The 15,844-nt window shown below is 36.8% G+C and overlaps 1 protein-coding gene across 15 annotated transcripts in view; it reads right to left on the bottom strand.

Annotated features, from left to right (window-relative positions):
* Positions 1–15,581, bottom strand: part of tjp1b (tight junction protein 1b) — a 200,638-nt gene extending 185,057 nt beyond the window's left edge. For all 15 annotated transcript variants that reach the window (XM_073943310.1, XM_073943313.1, XM_073943319.1 and 12 more), the window contains exon 1: positions 15,041–15,581. In XM_073943310.1, the coding sequence (XP_073799411.1) occupies positions 15,041–15,138 (98 nt within the window). In that variant the 5' untranslated portion in view covers positions 15,139–15,581. The remainder of the gene's footprint in view (positions 1–15,040) is intronic.
* Between the last annotated feature and the right edge of the window lie 263 nt (positions 15,582–15,844).

The following is a 15,844-nucleotide window of genomic DNA, read 5'->3' as shown; positions in this document are numbered from 1 at the left end:
TGATTAATTTTGTTTGTTAAGCGTGAAGATTTGTTTCAAAACTATTTCTAAATTCAGTTCTATTTTCCAGCAAACTAACAAATGAATAGTAATAATGAAGTGCGGTCAAAAAATTATAGAGTTATATCCTACACACATGCTATGCCTTATATGGTCCAAAACCTGACAGGTGGACACATCTAAGCTTGTTTAAAAAAAAAAAAAAACTAATATAAATATGCATTTCATAAATAATAATAATAATAATAACATTATATAAATGCAAATTGTTGTGAATATATAATATTTTTTGTAATATTTTAATCCTTTAATTCTTTTCATATTAAATATATTTGCATATTGCTGTACATCCTGCGTGTATTTTGCAAAGTGTAAGCGAGGTGCACAACTAATGCGCTCTGCTCTGGTCTTTAGATCTGCTTTCAGTCTATTTTAATTCCTCAAAATAGCAACGCGTCAACAAATGCCCCTTAATACACCTCTTTTCTAGACCAGAACACCCATGAGTCCACAAAAGTGGCACAAATAGATTTGCTATTTAAACAACGTGGCGGAAAATGGGAAAATTACCGTTGCGCTGGTCTAAAATATAGCAACACATTGAGTTGCAGTGTTTGTTTTCGCAAATTCACCGGAGCTTGCTGTGAATGCTTTTTCAGATACTCAAACTTCTCTTGCGAGAGCCGTTCACGTCTGCTGTTCTTGAGTAAATCCACCAGTGGCCGCTGTCAACTGACTAATCGATTGACTGTCCCACCCTCCTTCTTCCCCAAACCCAACCAATAGTGTTTTCAAAAGCACAGATTGACCAGCAATCACCCACTCCCCTAAACCCAACCGACAGTTTTAAAAAGCAATCCAGAAAAAGAAAAGCCCTCATCTGACTTTCAACCACATTCTCACTCTGTTATTTACTTTTTTATTTTATTTTTGGGCTATTTTTGTCTTATCCCCTTTCTGGAACCATTCTTCATCGGACTCAAACCCCGTAGTCAACTCCTCTCTGCATTTCAAGCCCCCCGACACACATGGTGAGCCACTGGTCAAACTGGTAACAGCGTGAAAGTCGTCTATATGGAGGTAAGTGGTCAGCTGGTAAGCAGTAAAAGAAACAGCGTCACATTCCTGCATAGCGTTAGTTTTAAAGACAAAATGCAGCCATATTACCTCTGGCCACATAATTTGCGATCTCCAGAAATGTATATATGGCTACGATTTCAGAATGAGCCTATGTCAAAACAGCCATGCTTTCCTCCATTCACAACTCAGCGTCCAGCAAATGTTGCTGTCCAAACAAGATGCGAAGCGCACTTCCAGCCACAAACAAAAGCCTACCGAAAAGTCTATAATCCAAGCTCTTCCTATATGGCACAATTAGATATAGTAGAGAAGGATGCTTGATCAGCAAGTCAATATCCAACATAAAAGCTCAAGTCAGCCTACAAACAGTTCAGATGCAAATAGACAATGCTGACCACTACGAAACCATCTCATTGATGATGACTTAAAAAAAAAAAAAAAAACGTTATTATGACTTTTTATCCATGGCATCACAGCAAGAGCTGGCTTTCTCCTTGGACTGAACTCCAAGTTTAGTTTCTACTAGAGAGGGCCATCTATTAGCAGGCTGTTGGTTTACGAGCGTCAACCGCTAATGAAGTGAATAATCACTCTGGATGTGGATGAAAGTGGACGGCGAGGGCGTTTATTTGGCTTGACGGAGCAGAGGCACTTACGCGGAGTCTCAATCAGTGCTGCTGTAATACAAAGCAGTGCGGGGAAGCCCAGAGATTAGCATGAAACGCTTCCTCCGTCAGTCAAATGCGCACTCGGCTCACGTTTAAAAGAGTGTGTAAATGCTAAAAAGCACGTGTTAGCAGGCCTCGGGCTGGGCAACTGCCGCCTATGCATTAGGCCAGGTTAAAGCGAAGCTCTGGAAGACTTTGTGCGACTGCAGGGGGGATGAAGACCATCTGCTGTGTTTCCAGGACTTAAATAGACTTGGTTCGAAAATCACAAGCAGGAGATATGAGGTTTTGGAAGTGTCAATTTAGTTCATTCATTGATAATCACAGGCACAAGCAGTGCTTAGGGGTGTGCGTGATCACTGTTGGCGGCGCTTTATTTTATATTCCCATAGTGCTAACCCTAGCAGAAGACTTACAGCAAGTCAGTCTTTCTACGTTGTGTAATTATTATGTTTTAGATAAAGGATAATTAACTCACACATTCATTTGTCATGTTGCTTCTGATCATGTTTGTCTGCATAGAAAAAGAGCCCAGTAATTATCTTGTGCTTAACTACCCTCAATATCATATCAAAATCATACCAAAAAAAGTGTGTTGTGTAACATCCCTTTCTCCCCTGACAGCTGCTCGACTTCAGCGCACACACTTAGCTGGGAATGTTTTCCAAATGGCACATTTAATATCGCTCAAGTTTTGCTAAGCAATTTTGGAGAGATGTTTAGTATTTTTCATCTCACTGCAAGAAGGTCACTGGTCTCGGCTGGGCCATTTCTGTGTGGAGTTTGCATGTTCTCCCCGTGTTGTCGTGGGTTTCCTCTGGGTGATCCGGTTTTCCCCACAGTCCAAACAAATGCGCTATAGGTGAATTGAATAAACTAAAATGGCCGTAATTCAATCATTAATTAAATCATTACTAATTATATTAACTAAATCAACCAAATATTGTGAGTTTGATATTGTAGTAGGCATGATATTGATTAAAACAAGAAAATGGTAGATTGAAACTTTGAAAATGTGCATAAAAAAACAGATGCACATAACTGAGTGGATAATCTTTTTGTTCGATAAGAAAAGATGTGCATAAACTTCGATTCGATTTGAAATTCCTGAATGTGCATTGAAAAAAATTAGGTTTTCTTATATTTCTGAGCACATTGTAAGACATCCGAAATGTTGTTTCGGTCATTCTAAATGCCTTAACCATTTCAGTATTGGTGTATTATATTATTATAATACTACATATATATATATATATTATTACATAATTAATCATCTTCAAAATTGTTTTGCGTCTGTGCTCCACATCTCACACCTTTAGACGCCACCACACGTTTATTGCATGTCGGCATTGTCCTCTCAGGTGCAAGTCATTTATCAAATAAGGAAAAGATTCACGCAGCTTCTCCTACTGCAGCAAATTACGTTTTTACATTTGATATTTGGCGCCAGTTAATCGAAAGAGACGATTTTGTTCTCTTTGACTCGTTGGATTGAAATGCTACTTTATTTGCACGTCTTTTAATCGATATTCCGTTCGATATTGTGTTTGCGCATAAATTTCGTTCGCTTTATTGGATGGAAACATAGCTATTGCTAATCATTTACAAAACCAATGTTGTTTTGTGTGCAGAATGTTTGTGACTTTGTCCAGAACATTAAGTCTCCATAATAAACTCCAAAGTCCACATAAACCGGAAGCTGCGACCTTTTTTTTTTCTTTCTTTTTGTTTGAGAAATAAAATAATAAATGAGAAAACAGTGGGCGTGGTTTGTTTTTTACTGCGAGCTGATTGGATGTAGTAAAGACATTTCATTCAGAAAGATGGAGAAAAGGGTTTGGGGAGAGTTATTACAACCTAACAGACTCCTCCTGCTCATCATTTATGTTTGCTGTCAAACCTGACAGTTGGAGGGGCGTGGTTAAGTATGTTAGCCACACCCAATACCTCAGACAGACATAATGTGAGAATTTAACTAAACACAAACAGGAAGTGCATTTTCAGATATCAATAAAAAATTACTATTCAATAATAAAATTAAGGAAAATCTTTTTTTTTTTTTCTTAATGACACGCACAGATGAATTGTTCACCACAAAACTAGCAATATGAGCTAACAAAATCAATACGGCTAGCTTTGATTTCATTTGTACTTTAACAAAAGTTAAGCTTTTGTTATTTCTGATGTTTTACTGGAATACATAAGTAGACTGCACATAAACACTTATAACCATGCCAGCACAGGGCGTCAACATGACGTCAGATTGATGTTGCGTTTGTCATAGGATGTTCCATTTTGTTTGAAAATGACCCAGAATTCATTGTTTGTAAATGAAAATCGGGTTGACGTCAGAACCCAGCATCAGCCCGACATCACTGTCCAATGTCGGACAGATGTTGCATTTTGGTCACTTTCCAACACAACCAAAAAACAACCAACGTCTAATGATGTTACAGCTTGACACTGTGTGGACGTTACCACTATGACATCTATCAGACGTTGGATTTTAGCTGCCTGACTAATAAATCAATCAATATGACGTTGGTTTAAGATGTTGGCCTGACGTTGCATTTTGGTCACTTTCTAACACAACCTAAAATCAACCAAACATCAACGTCATTGCACACCGTAATTAGACTTCAAAAAAACATTGTCTTTATATGCTGGTGACCTAAACCTAACCTAATATTAATGTCTTATGATGTTGTGTGTCTGCTGGGATGGTTTGATTACAAAACAAAATAAAAAATTAAGCAGCCATTGACATCCATAATAGGAAAACATCTACTATAGAGGTTCATGGCTGATAGTCTCCAGCGTTCTTCAAAATATTCTCTTTTGTGTTCAAAAAAGAAAGAAATATAAACATAAATGAATCATGGTTTCGTTAAACTACCCAGTTGAACCAAGATCATTTTAGAAGAACTGTGACTGTTCAAACAGTAATCAAGACCAAAACACATGGGTATTACACTTTTACTACAATAAAACCATGGTTCATTTTTGGAAGCCCTGACAAAGCATTTCTCTTTGTGATCATATAGGCATCTGACATTTATTTCAAAGACAAAAGAGATATGACTTATTAGAGTCACGTCCCACACTGTCAACCATATTTCATATTGGAGTCATTGCTCATCACATATAGCAACATCAAATGCAGGTTGCCTGCTGTCATTATCCTTAAGGGCGCTTTTAAGCAATCATCACTTGATGAGAACTTTTCCTTTTTACCTGTTTTCCTGGACTGATCCTGAAGTCTTCTGGGTGAAAGTGCACAGATATTTTATCACAGACAGCAAGGCTCACCTATTGGAACAGATTGAATGTAGCAACTCTCAATTTTCACTCAGTTTCTTTATTAAAAATATTGCTAAATAAAATTTTAAAGCCTGCTCAAATTTGACACTAATTGTTTTTAACAATTCTGAATGTTGACTGGATTTAAAAATAACCATTCATTCATTCTCCCTCGGCTTAGTCTCTATTTCAGAGAATGAATCGCCAACTACCCAACATTTATTTTACACAGCGGATAGCCCTCCAGCCACAAACCAGTTCTGGGAAACACCCATACACTCTCATTCACACACTCATACACTAAAGCCAATTGAATTCATTCATTCATTCATTTTCTTGTCGGCTTAGTCCCTTTATTAATCCAGGGTCGCCACAGCGGAATGAACCGCCAACTTTTCCAGCAAGTTTTTATGCAGCGGATGCCCTTCCAGCCGCAACTCATCTCTGGGAAACATCCACACACACACACACTCATAGACTACGGACAATTTAGCCTACCCAATTCACCTGTACCACATGACTTTGTACTGTGGGGGAAAGCACCCGGAGGAAACCCACGCGAGGGCAGGGAGAACATGCAAACTCCACACAGAAATGCCAACTGAGCCAAGGTTCGAACCTGCAACCCAGCGACCTTCTTGCTGTGAGGCGACAGCACTACCTACTGTGCCACTGCCTCGCCTAAATCCAATTTTGTTTATTCAATTCATCAATAGAGCATGTCTTTAGGGTAAACCCGGAGGAAACCTCTACAAACACGAGGAGAACTTGCAAACTCCACACAGAAATGCCAACCGGCCGAGCCTGAACTTGAACCAGTTCTTGCTGTGAGTTGACAGTGCTAACCACTGAGCCACTATGCCACCTACCTTTCATTTAATGTTTTTATGTTTTTTCTAACCTTTTTTTCAGTCCAAGCTATAATATTAGTACAGCTTTGATATTTTTTCTTCAAACATTTATTAATACATACTTTTACAATGTTCATACTGTCATTATTTGCTGTATATACGGAGAATCAGATGTGTCAGATTTCACCAAAAATAACTTCGTTCATCTTTGGAAACACAAATGAAGACCTCAAAGGTTAAGAACAAGAAGAAAACCCTTTACTTTAGTTTTTTATTTATTTATTTATTTTTCATTTTTGGGCGAACTAATCCTCTAAATGCCATAAAAACACATACGATTGGAACATTAAGTGGTTAAATGCAATCTCACCGCAATTCATAACTTTTTGATTTAGTGGCTAATTCGTATGATCTAATTCGTACAATTTAGTATGATTTGCTCATCACCCAAAGACGGTTGGGGTTAGGGGTGGGGATAGGTGCCACGCCTCCTTTTTAAAATCGTACATTTTCAAACGACTGAACTCGTAAGAATTCGTACGATTTAGCCACTAAACTGACAAAGTGTAAAATACTTACGTTTCCTCGTGAGATCAGGCTGGGTTTAACTCACAAGGTGCATAATGAATAAACAGGTGGAAATAAGCTTGCAAACAAGTAGAGTTGATAAATAAATACTGGAGCAAAAACGTTTTGAAGCGACGGTTCATGCAAAACGTAAATTCTGTCATCATTTACTTATCTTGTTCCAAACCTGCTTGACATTCTTTCTTCTGTTGAACACAAAGAAAAGCAGCGGCCACCAGTATTTGAGTTACAGTATTTAATAGTATTTTTCCTATTATGAATGTCAATGGCTGCTGGTTTTGGAATATTTTTCAGAACATCTTGTTTTGTGTTCAACAAAAATAAATGCAAAAATTTTGTAAAAAATTATAACCACTTGAGTGTGTGAAAGTTAGCATTTTTGGTTAATATATGCCTTTATGGCACGCTTTTCTGTTAAATAAAGGCACATTAAACAGGTTGTTTATCTCTTTCCTGAAATACTTCATAAAGGAGAGTTGACTAATCCTAACCCTAATGTGAGTTTCTTTAATGTAAAAAATCAACATAAAAAGTTGAAATTCATGTACATTTACTGGTAAAGCATTGCCTCAAAGCACAAAAATAGCCGGCTTAACATGAAGCAAATCATTTCAAAGTTCACAAGTAAAGAGAAAGAAAAAACACTTAAGTGTGACGTCACATGAAGCGACCTCTGGGTCTAATGTATGACGCAAGACTTTTTAAAATCACAATCGCAAAGTATATATCCATGCCTATCCGATGGCCAGAAAGTGATACATTTTTTATAAATTGTTAAAATATTAGTGTCTGTGATGCAGCAAGCCCAGAGACTGATGTGTACACCACGATTTTATATTAAATTCACTTTAATGTGTGATAGGATTAAATAGGGCTCATAAACAAATATTTTCTCAATTCAAATGAGGAGCGGCTTGGACCCGGAAACAGAATTTTATACGTCATAACTTAACAAGTTATTAAGGTATATGCAGGATTTTTAATTTTCAGTAACTAAGTTAGAGCGCATCGGTGAACTGTATGCCATTAAAAAATTGCCACGTTTAAGGTCTGACTTCTTTACAAATCATATATCCTCACTACCTGATTGATATACAATATAAAGTGGGTCTGAAAATGTACAAGAAGCGCAGCTGTTCCACATCAGGTCTTTAAAATATAAACATTTATTTTACCCCAGTATTTTCAATGGAGTTTACATTAGCAAACGTTTACGTGCATGTAAATACCTTTTCATCTTGTTTTAAATTTGAACAACTAAATGAATGCTAAAGTTTATTCACTGGAAGTGTATTGGTAGGGGAAAAAACACTAGGTACTCGATTTTAATGATCTAGGTGCAAAGTCTAAAGCGCATGGCGCAAAAGCATTAAGGGCGGTTCCAAATCCACTTTTGCTATATAAAGGACAGAAAAATACGATTTGCGCCGTGGCGCATGGTCTAACAGGGTCGTGCTTATTCTCCTAATGAGTTATGGGTGTGTTTTGAGAGTCTCATCTCCCATTCCATTTTAGAGTCAGTTGCGTTATGTCATGGCACATTTGCTATTTACATAACAGACTTTGTAAGTGTAAAAACTAAATTCTAGCAAAAAAAACCTGTTAAACAGAGCATCTAAAGCGCGAGGATAAAGAACGAGCCTCCTCCATTCACCCTCTTTTTCTTTATTCTACTTTTACTTTTTACTCCTTCACTTTCATGAAGTAAGGAAATGGTGTTGTAGGTGCTCCACTGAACACATTCTTCAGCCTACATAATTAATTTAGTTTGTTAGGTGCAAAGATTTGTATTTAAACTATTTCTAAATGTAGCTCTAATTTCCAGCAAACGAATAAATGAACATTAATAACAAAGTGTGGTCAAAAAACGAGTTATACCAGACACACATCCTATTCTTATGTCCCATATATTGACGTATACATCTCTAAAACCTGACAGATGGACAAATCTAAAGTAGTTTTTATTAAAACAAATATAAATATGCATATAATAAATAATACTGCTTATAATAATAACATTATACAAATGCAAATAGGCATGAATAAACTGAAAAAAGCCCCTGAGGTGAACAAGGCATGAAGGCAGTGGTTTTTACATTTGTATAGAAAATAATAATTGAACATTTTAATCCTTTAACTCTTTTCATCTGTAAAGATATTTGTGTATTGCTGTACATCCTGTGTTTGGTAAGCAATGTGTAAACATTTGAACCTGCATAGGCACATAACTAACGCACGCTGCGCTGGACTTTAGGCCAGTTTTTAGTTGGTCAACGGCACAGTCTATTTCAGTTTCTAAAAATAGCAACGCGCCAACAATGCACACCTCCTTTATAGACCGGCACACTCATAAGTCCACAAATCAGCTCAAATGGAGTTGCTATTTAAACAACATGGCGCAAAATGTGAAAATTAGGATTGCGCTGGTCTAAAAAAAAAGCAACTAATTATTCTTACTATATCGCTTTATTGTGCCGAGTGTATGATAGGGCCCTAGCTGTGCATATACCCTATTAGGTGCATTTCCATCCAAGTTGTTAGAGTGGTCAACTATAGTATTGGTAACCTAGCAACCAACAGTAAACAAGACAAGCATAATGGAGTGACGTAGAGATAATGATCACTATTTAAGAGGTTTTTTTGTGGCAAATAAGTTTTAATCTCCCATTATTCGCATTAACACAGCAAAAACTGCTTTTCTTACTTAGATTTTTTGTCTTGTTTCTAGTCCAAATATCTACAAATTCTTAAATCAAGAAGCATTTTCTAGACAAGTAGAACATATTGCCATAATGAAGTGAGTTTTTTCCTTAAATCAAGCTAAATAATCTGCCAATGGGGTAAGCAAAATATCTATAGTAAAATATTATCACAAATCAAAAAACCTGATAATTTTGCTTACCCCATTGGCAGATTATTTTGCTTGATTTAAGGAAAAACTCACTTCATTTTGGCATATTATTTCTTAAAACAAGACAATATGTTTCGCTTGTCTAAAAAATGCTTCTTGATTTAAGAACTTTTAGATATTTGGACTAGAAACAAGACAAAATCTAAGTAGGAAAAGCATTTTTTGCAGTGAACCTATTTTACACAAGTCTAAAACCCGGTCAATCAAACGGGGTTTTAGTTTTCTACAAAGTAATGTTTTTTTTTTTTTTTTTTTCAAAATTTCACCTTAACATGACTCGTTTCTCATACGATACTTGAAAATGGACATTAGGGTAATGGTAACACAGCTATTTATTGATCTGATACAATACAAGCATTTTTAAAATCTGTGCCTTGAATAAACTGTCAAAATATATAAATGCTAATTTCATAAACAAGAAATCTCCATGAATAACAGACCGTAAATCTAACCACAATTCTGGTTCTGAAACTAAACTCTAATAATTCCAATTAAAATAATGCTTTTGTTTAAACACAGAATGTATATGGCTGATTCCAGCGTTATGGATGTGACATTTGCAGTAAAAATTCAAAACAAAAAATTTGCAGAGAAAGTATACGTTAACATTATATTGAATCATTTGTTTATATTTTCCAAAACAACTAACCACAGAGTTATGGGATCAAAAAAAATCAGTCTGTGAACATTTTTATACTTTAAATGAGGAAAATAAACAAGCGTTATGGATGTGACAAAAAAAGTCTGCGAGTTTACAGTATACAACATATTTCGTAGAAATTCTGGGAATTAAACTGCACAACCCTAAATAAATAATGCTCAACAAAAGGATAAGAGTTGGCTCTTTATAGAACAAAACTGATTGATTTTATTTTATTTTGACATTTTTGAGGGAAAAGCCCTGTTATGGATGTGACACTTTTTCGTTATGGATGTGACGGATGTGAAATTGCCATTTGTTTGACTTTGTTATATCAAATATAAGTTTGAAAACATTGACAGAGACATTAAGTATTTTTAAAGTACTGTAAAACACTTGCCTGTGCAAAAAATGTAGAAACGGTTTCGCTATTTTGGTGAAAACATTTTTCTTTTCATGGCAAGGTTGACATTTTCATGGAATTGCTCATATGTTGATTAAAAGCCACAAATGACCAATTATATTTTTTATAATTGTAATATTCCTATATTATTTTATCCCAATTGTATCAGTTTTGTTTCTTGTTTGTAAGTCACTTAAGATAAATCTTCAGCTAAATGCATAAATGTAAAAAACAATAGTAAAATAAAGACATGCATTCCATAAGACTCGTCAATGAAAAATAATATTAATACCACGTTTGAGATGTAAGAGTTTTCCTGTAAACAGCAGCGGCCTCGTGTTTCAAAAGCCATGAATAATTAACCGCTACTCAAACAAGCTGAGTACCAACATCCAAACATTGCATCGCAAGGACGTCTCTCAGGTGCCTCATCATCGTTTTAGATTTATGAGGATTTGGCAACTTTTACAGTTATTTGGAGCTTGTTGTGTTAAAAAACCTGATCTCGATAGTAAATTACGTTCTCTTGCTTGGTTGATTTGACGCTCTGATGTTGTGGCACACGTGGCCTTTTGTAGTACAGGGTTCACCTTTAAGCCACAACTATTGCCGTACTGCTGACATGAAGCGAAACAAGCTGACCTCCATTTAAGGGGGAAAATCTTACAAAATAAAGCAAGTGAGCAGGCTGCTAGGAGAGCCTGAGGTGCTTTTAATGACAATGAAAACAAGATGAAAAATCTGGGTACTCGCAACTTGCTCCTAATTAGTTACAAATGAATTACCCAGCATGCAACACTCAAATTAGCAGCCTTTACTGACCCCAAGGGGCACAAAATGCCTACGGCTGTTGAATCATTACAGACCGACCATCTGCAAACAGAACTTTACTTATAAAAGCACTTTAAGGACAACATCTGACAATTTTTTCCAACGCAATTACAACAAAAAGCCTAATATTTGTCTCATTTTGCTTCTGTTCTTCCCATTTTTTTCCCCTTTGAGAATCTCTTTGCCCCATTAAACTCGTAGGAGCAGCCGAAAAATCAGCTGTAAGATGAAATCCGTCCCACGCGAGTCCTACAGACCTGCTGAGCCCAGCAATGAATACATTGAAAAACCCTAAGTCACAACATATCAATGTTTCTCACAACATACACAATAGACTCAAATTTCCTGTTCATTCCAAGCCAGTAGAGTAATAACATGATATATGAGGATGATACGATGTTACAAAGGAGATAACATTGTGGGATATGGTAATTACAAGAGTGAAGTGATTAAAAAAATATCACTGTGGTCCAAAGATGGCCACTGAAAGAGGATTGAGGTGGAAAAAGGGTCATGAAAAACCTTCAATCAATAACAAAGAAGGTTATGGTAACTACGGGAGTGAAGTGATTATAAAAATACAGCTGAAGTCAAAATTATTAGCACCCCTTTTGAATTTTCTTTTTTTCCCAAGTATTTCCCAAATGATGTTTAACAGGAAATTTTCACAGCATGTCTGATGATATTTTTTCTTCTGGAGAAAGTCTTGTTTGTTTTATTTCAGCTAGAATAAAAGCAGTTTTAATTTATAAAAATTTTTAGGGCAGGGCTCAACAAAAAGGACCGCCCGGTGGTCCAGGGCCAGCGTGAGAGACCCTTGGGACAATAGACAGAACCATTACTGGCACGATTAGGACAGTGCTACCTTGTCACTAACATTTAATTTGTCTGCGACTATTTGTCAATTGCGTGCATTTTAAGTTTGTGCTTTAAGTCTTTAAACACTACCTTATCTGTGATGTTGTAAAAACCAGCTGCGTCTCAAATGGCATACTACACACTATGCACTCATGCACTATGTTCTTATGCACTTACACACTCAACAGGATAGTATATGTATGTAGTGTTGTCCCAAATGCAGCACTAATGTTTTTTTACTAAACGGACATTCAAACCATTTCCCTGATGACGTTTGACGATTGTCAAGTTAGTGAAATAAATGACCAAACTATCAAATAATACCTGCCGTGAGTATAACCGCATTCACCATCGGGAGGCGCTATAATCACTCTTGTGAGAAAATTTTGCTTTCACCATCCAAAATAAATAGTTATCCAAAATGTGCGGCCGATAGCTCCGCCCCTTCCGCTACGTGAGCAAACCTGCGGTCGTTGAGTGCGTAAAGTGTCCATCATTACACACTTTAATTACCCGGATGATGCACTCTTTCAGCCGCAAAAATAAAGTGCATTAATTATTTTAGGAGTTTTCAGTGTGAACGCACTCCTTACACTATTTATACTACAAAATGGCGTAGAATAGTGCATAAGTATGTGATTTGGGATGCAGCTACCATATTCCTTTCCGGTTCCTTTTATCTGATTTGATGTTTTGAGCATGCTATTTTTTTCCATAACCTGGTAACAACCAGTACATAAGCTGCGTCCCAAATCGCATAGTTATGCACTATTCTACGCCATTTTGTAGTATAAATAGCTTAAGTAGTGCATTCACACTGAAATATCTAAAAATAATAAGTGTACTTTAATTACCCGGACGATGCACTCATTCAGCCGCTAAAATGAAGTGTGTAATGATGGACAGTTCACACACTCAATGACCGCAGGTTTGCTCACGTAGCGGAAGGGGCGGAGCTATCCGACTAGACTGTTGGATAACTTTATTTTGGATGGTGAAAGCAAAATTCTGAGAGTGATTATAGCGCCTCCCGATGGTGAATGCGGTTATACTCACCACAGGTATTATTTGATAATTCGGTCGTTTATTTCACTGATATGGCGACTGTCAAACGTCATCAGGGAAACGGTTTGAATTTCCGCTTGATAAAAAACCATTAGTGTGCCATTTGGGACGACACTACATACATATACTATCCTGTTGAGTGTGTAAGTGCATAAGTACATAGTGCATGAGAGCATAGTGTATAGTGTGCCATTTGGGACGCAGCTATAGAGAAGATGCAGCAACATGGCGGCAACATCAAATTATAAGGCTATAAAAGAAAATGTCAGTTTCTAACGTCTTGAAAGCAGACTTGTACGCGTGAACAACGCAACAAAAAAAAGATGATGTGATGTTTTGCACAGTTTGCCGTCAGTTTGACAAGTCAGCCCACATTTTGTTAAATAATTTTAACCGAAATAAAACACCTACACATTTTCCATACTGCTCTTTTTGTTTGTGCAACACTTTTATTAAAATAATTAAGTATTAAAATTCTAGATTCACACACTTTATTTTTGACACATTATTTAAAATATGCAGCTAAAAAATAGCTATTAACTTCCCTTTTTTTTGGTGGGGCCAAACATCTGCACTACTGGCCTGATCGGACCAGTAGAAAAAATCCTTAGCGTTAAACCCTTTAGGGTCAAAATGATCAGCCCCTTTCAGCTATAATTTTTTGGATATAGAGAACAAACCATCGTTATACAATAACCTGCCTAATTACCCTAACCTGTCTAGGTAACCTAATTAACATAGTTAAGCCTTTAAAAGTCACTTTAAGCTGTATAAAAGTGTCTTGAAAAATGTATAGTCAAATATTATTCACTGTCGTCATGGCAAAAATAAAATAAATCAATTATTAGAAATGAGTTATTAAAACTATTATGTTTAGAAGTGTCGAAAAAAAATTCTCTGTTAAACAGAAATTGAGGGAAAAAATAATCAGGGGGGCCAATAATTCTGACTTCAACTGTATGTCACTGTGGTCCAAAGATGGCCACCGAAAGAGGATTGAGCTGAAAAAAAGGGTATTGAAAAACCTTCAATCAATAACCAAGAAGGTTTGAGTTGTATTGAGCACCTATAAAGAGAAAACATCAGTTGTTTTTATGGCTTGACCTTGTGGAAATCTTCTGACCCGATGTGAATGTGCAGGTGACATTTAATGAAAATGGTGATTAATTAACGGCTGTGTCGTCTAGTCGGCTCACAGTGTAATCCAGTATAAAATCACACTCTTAAAAATAACCACATGCAGAGTACACAAGGTTCTTTACAGTGAATATTTAGATTATTCAAATCAATATATATCTATATATATATATATATATATATATATATATATATATATATATATATATATATATATGTATATATATATATATATACATAATTTTTTAAGAGCCATTCTGTGAAATGTTCATTGAAGAACCCAAAATGGTTCATCTATGTAAACTCCCCATATTGGACCCTGCATTTTTAAGAGTGCACAAAGAAGCAGTGCTTGAAGAAGTGACCATAGTGAATGGAAAATGAATGACAAACTTGTTCACAAAAAAACACACAATGACAATGACAGAAACACATACACACATCCATGCCTTAACTTTTTATTTCATTTGAAAGCACACACAGTACACACACACACACACACATATCAATGAGGTAACATGCTTGGGTTTGTAGTGGAGTGAATCATGAATGAAATAACACACGAGCAGAAAACTTTGCTGAAGCTCGCAAGAAGAGATGTAAATGTTCAAGCGACACGTTTACACTGTTATAAACCAAAAATGACACGACAGGCTTTCCCCCCTCAAGCTGCAGTGCCGACACATCCATTTATACACATATACTCACCACATATGTTTTCTGGGAGGCAGGCTACGGTCTCTGTTGTAGGCAGTCACCCCTAGAGCCAGCTGCATAACAGTAATGTATTTCTGGTAATTCACCATGGTACTGTTCACCGCTTTTTTGAAACACAAAAATCCGCACGGGAAGCGCAGGTACTACTAATAATGACAATTTATTCTCTCCTCCTTCTCCTCCTACTCCCTGGCATCGGCTTCAACTGCGTCTTCCTTGTTGAACATCACAGCGCCATTTCCAGCAGCAGCAGCAGAAGCAGCACTGACAGGGAAAACAGTCCCCGCGCGGGAGCACGCCGCTGCCACCCATCACCACACTCACAGTCTGCTCGTATTACCTCTGAGAACGGAAAGCGCGCCAAATCCATCCGTTATTAGTCACGAGATGAACATTCTTTTCCCGCCACTCGCGCCTGCTGCCACTTTGCTTAGAACGCTCTCTCTCTCTTTCTCTCTCTCTCACTCTCTCTCTCTCTCGCTGCAGCGTCCACGCGACCGTGCGTGAGGTAGCTAGAGGAGTCTGTGTAGGTGTGTGTGTGCGCGTGTGTGTGGAGGTAGAAGGGGGGTTGCTTAAAGGGACAGTTCACCCAAATATTTACCATTTACTGACCCTTATGAATAAATTAAACGTAAAGAGGAAGCTTTCAATAACATGCTAGTTATGTTTTTTTATTATTTCAAAATGACAACGATAAGGTATTTCCTTTAAAGCTTCAACACTTGTAGGTTTAAATAGGCTAACATTGCTCATTTTGTTGTACTTGATGCAAGTGTATAATTCAAGAATAAATAC

Source organism: Danio rerio, chromosome 25 (assembly GCF_049306965.1).
Source record: "Danio rerio strain Tuebingen ecotype United States chromosome 25, GRCz12tu, whole genome shotgun sequence".
Classification (NCBI taxonomy): Eukaryota; Metazoa; Chordata; class Actinopteri; order Cypriniformes; family Danionidae; genus Danio; species Danio rerio.
This window is presented reverse-complemented; position numbering and strand designations above follow the sequence as displayed.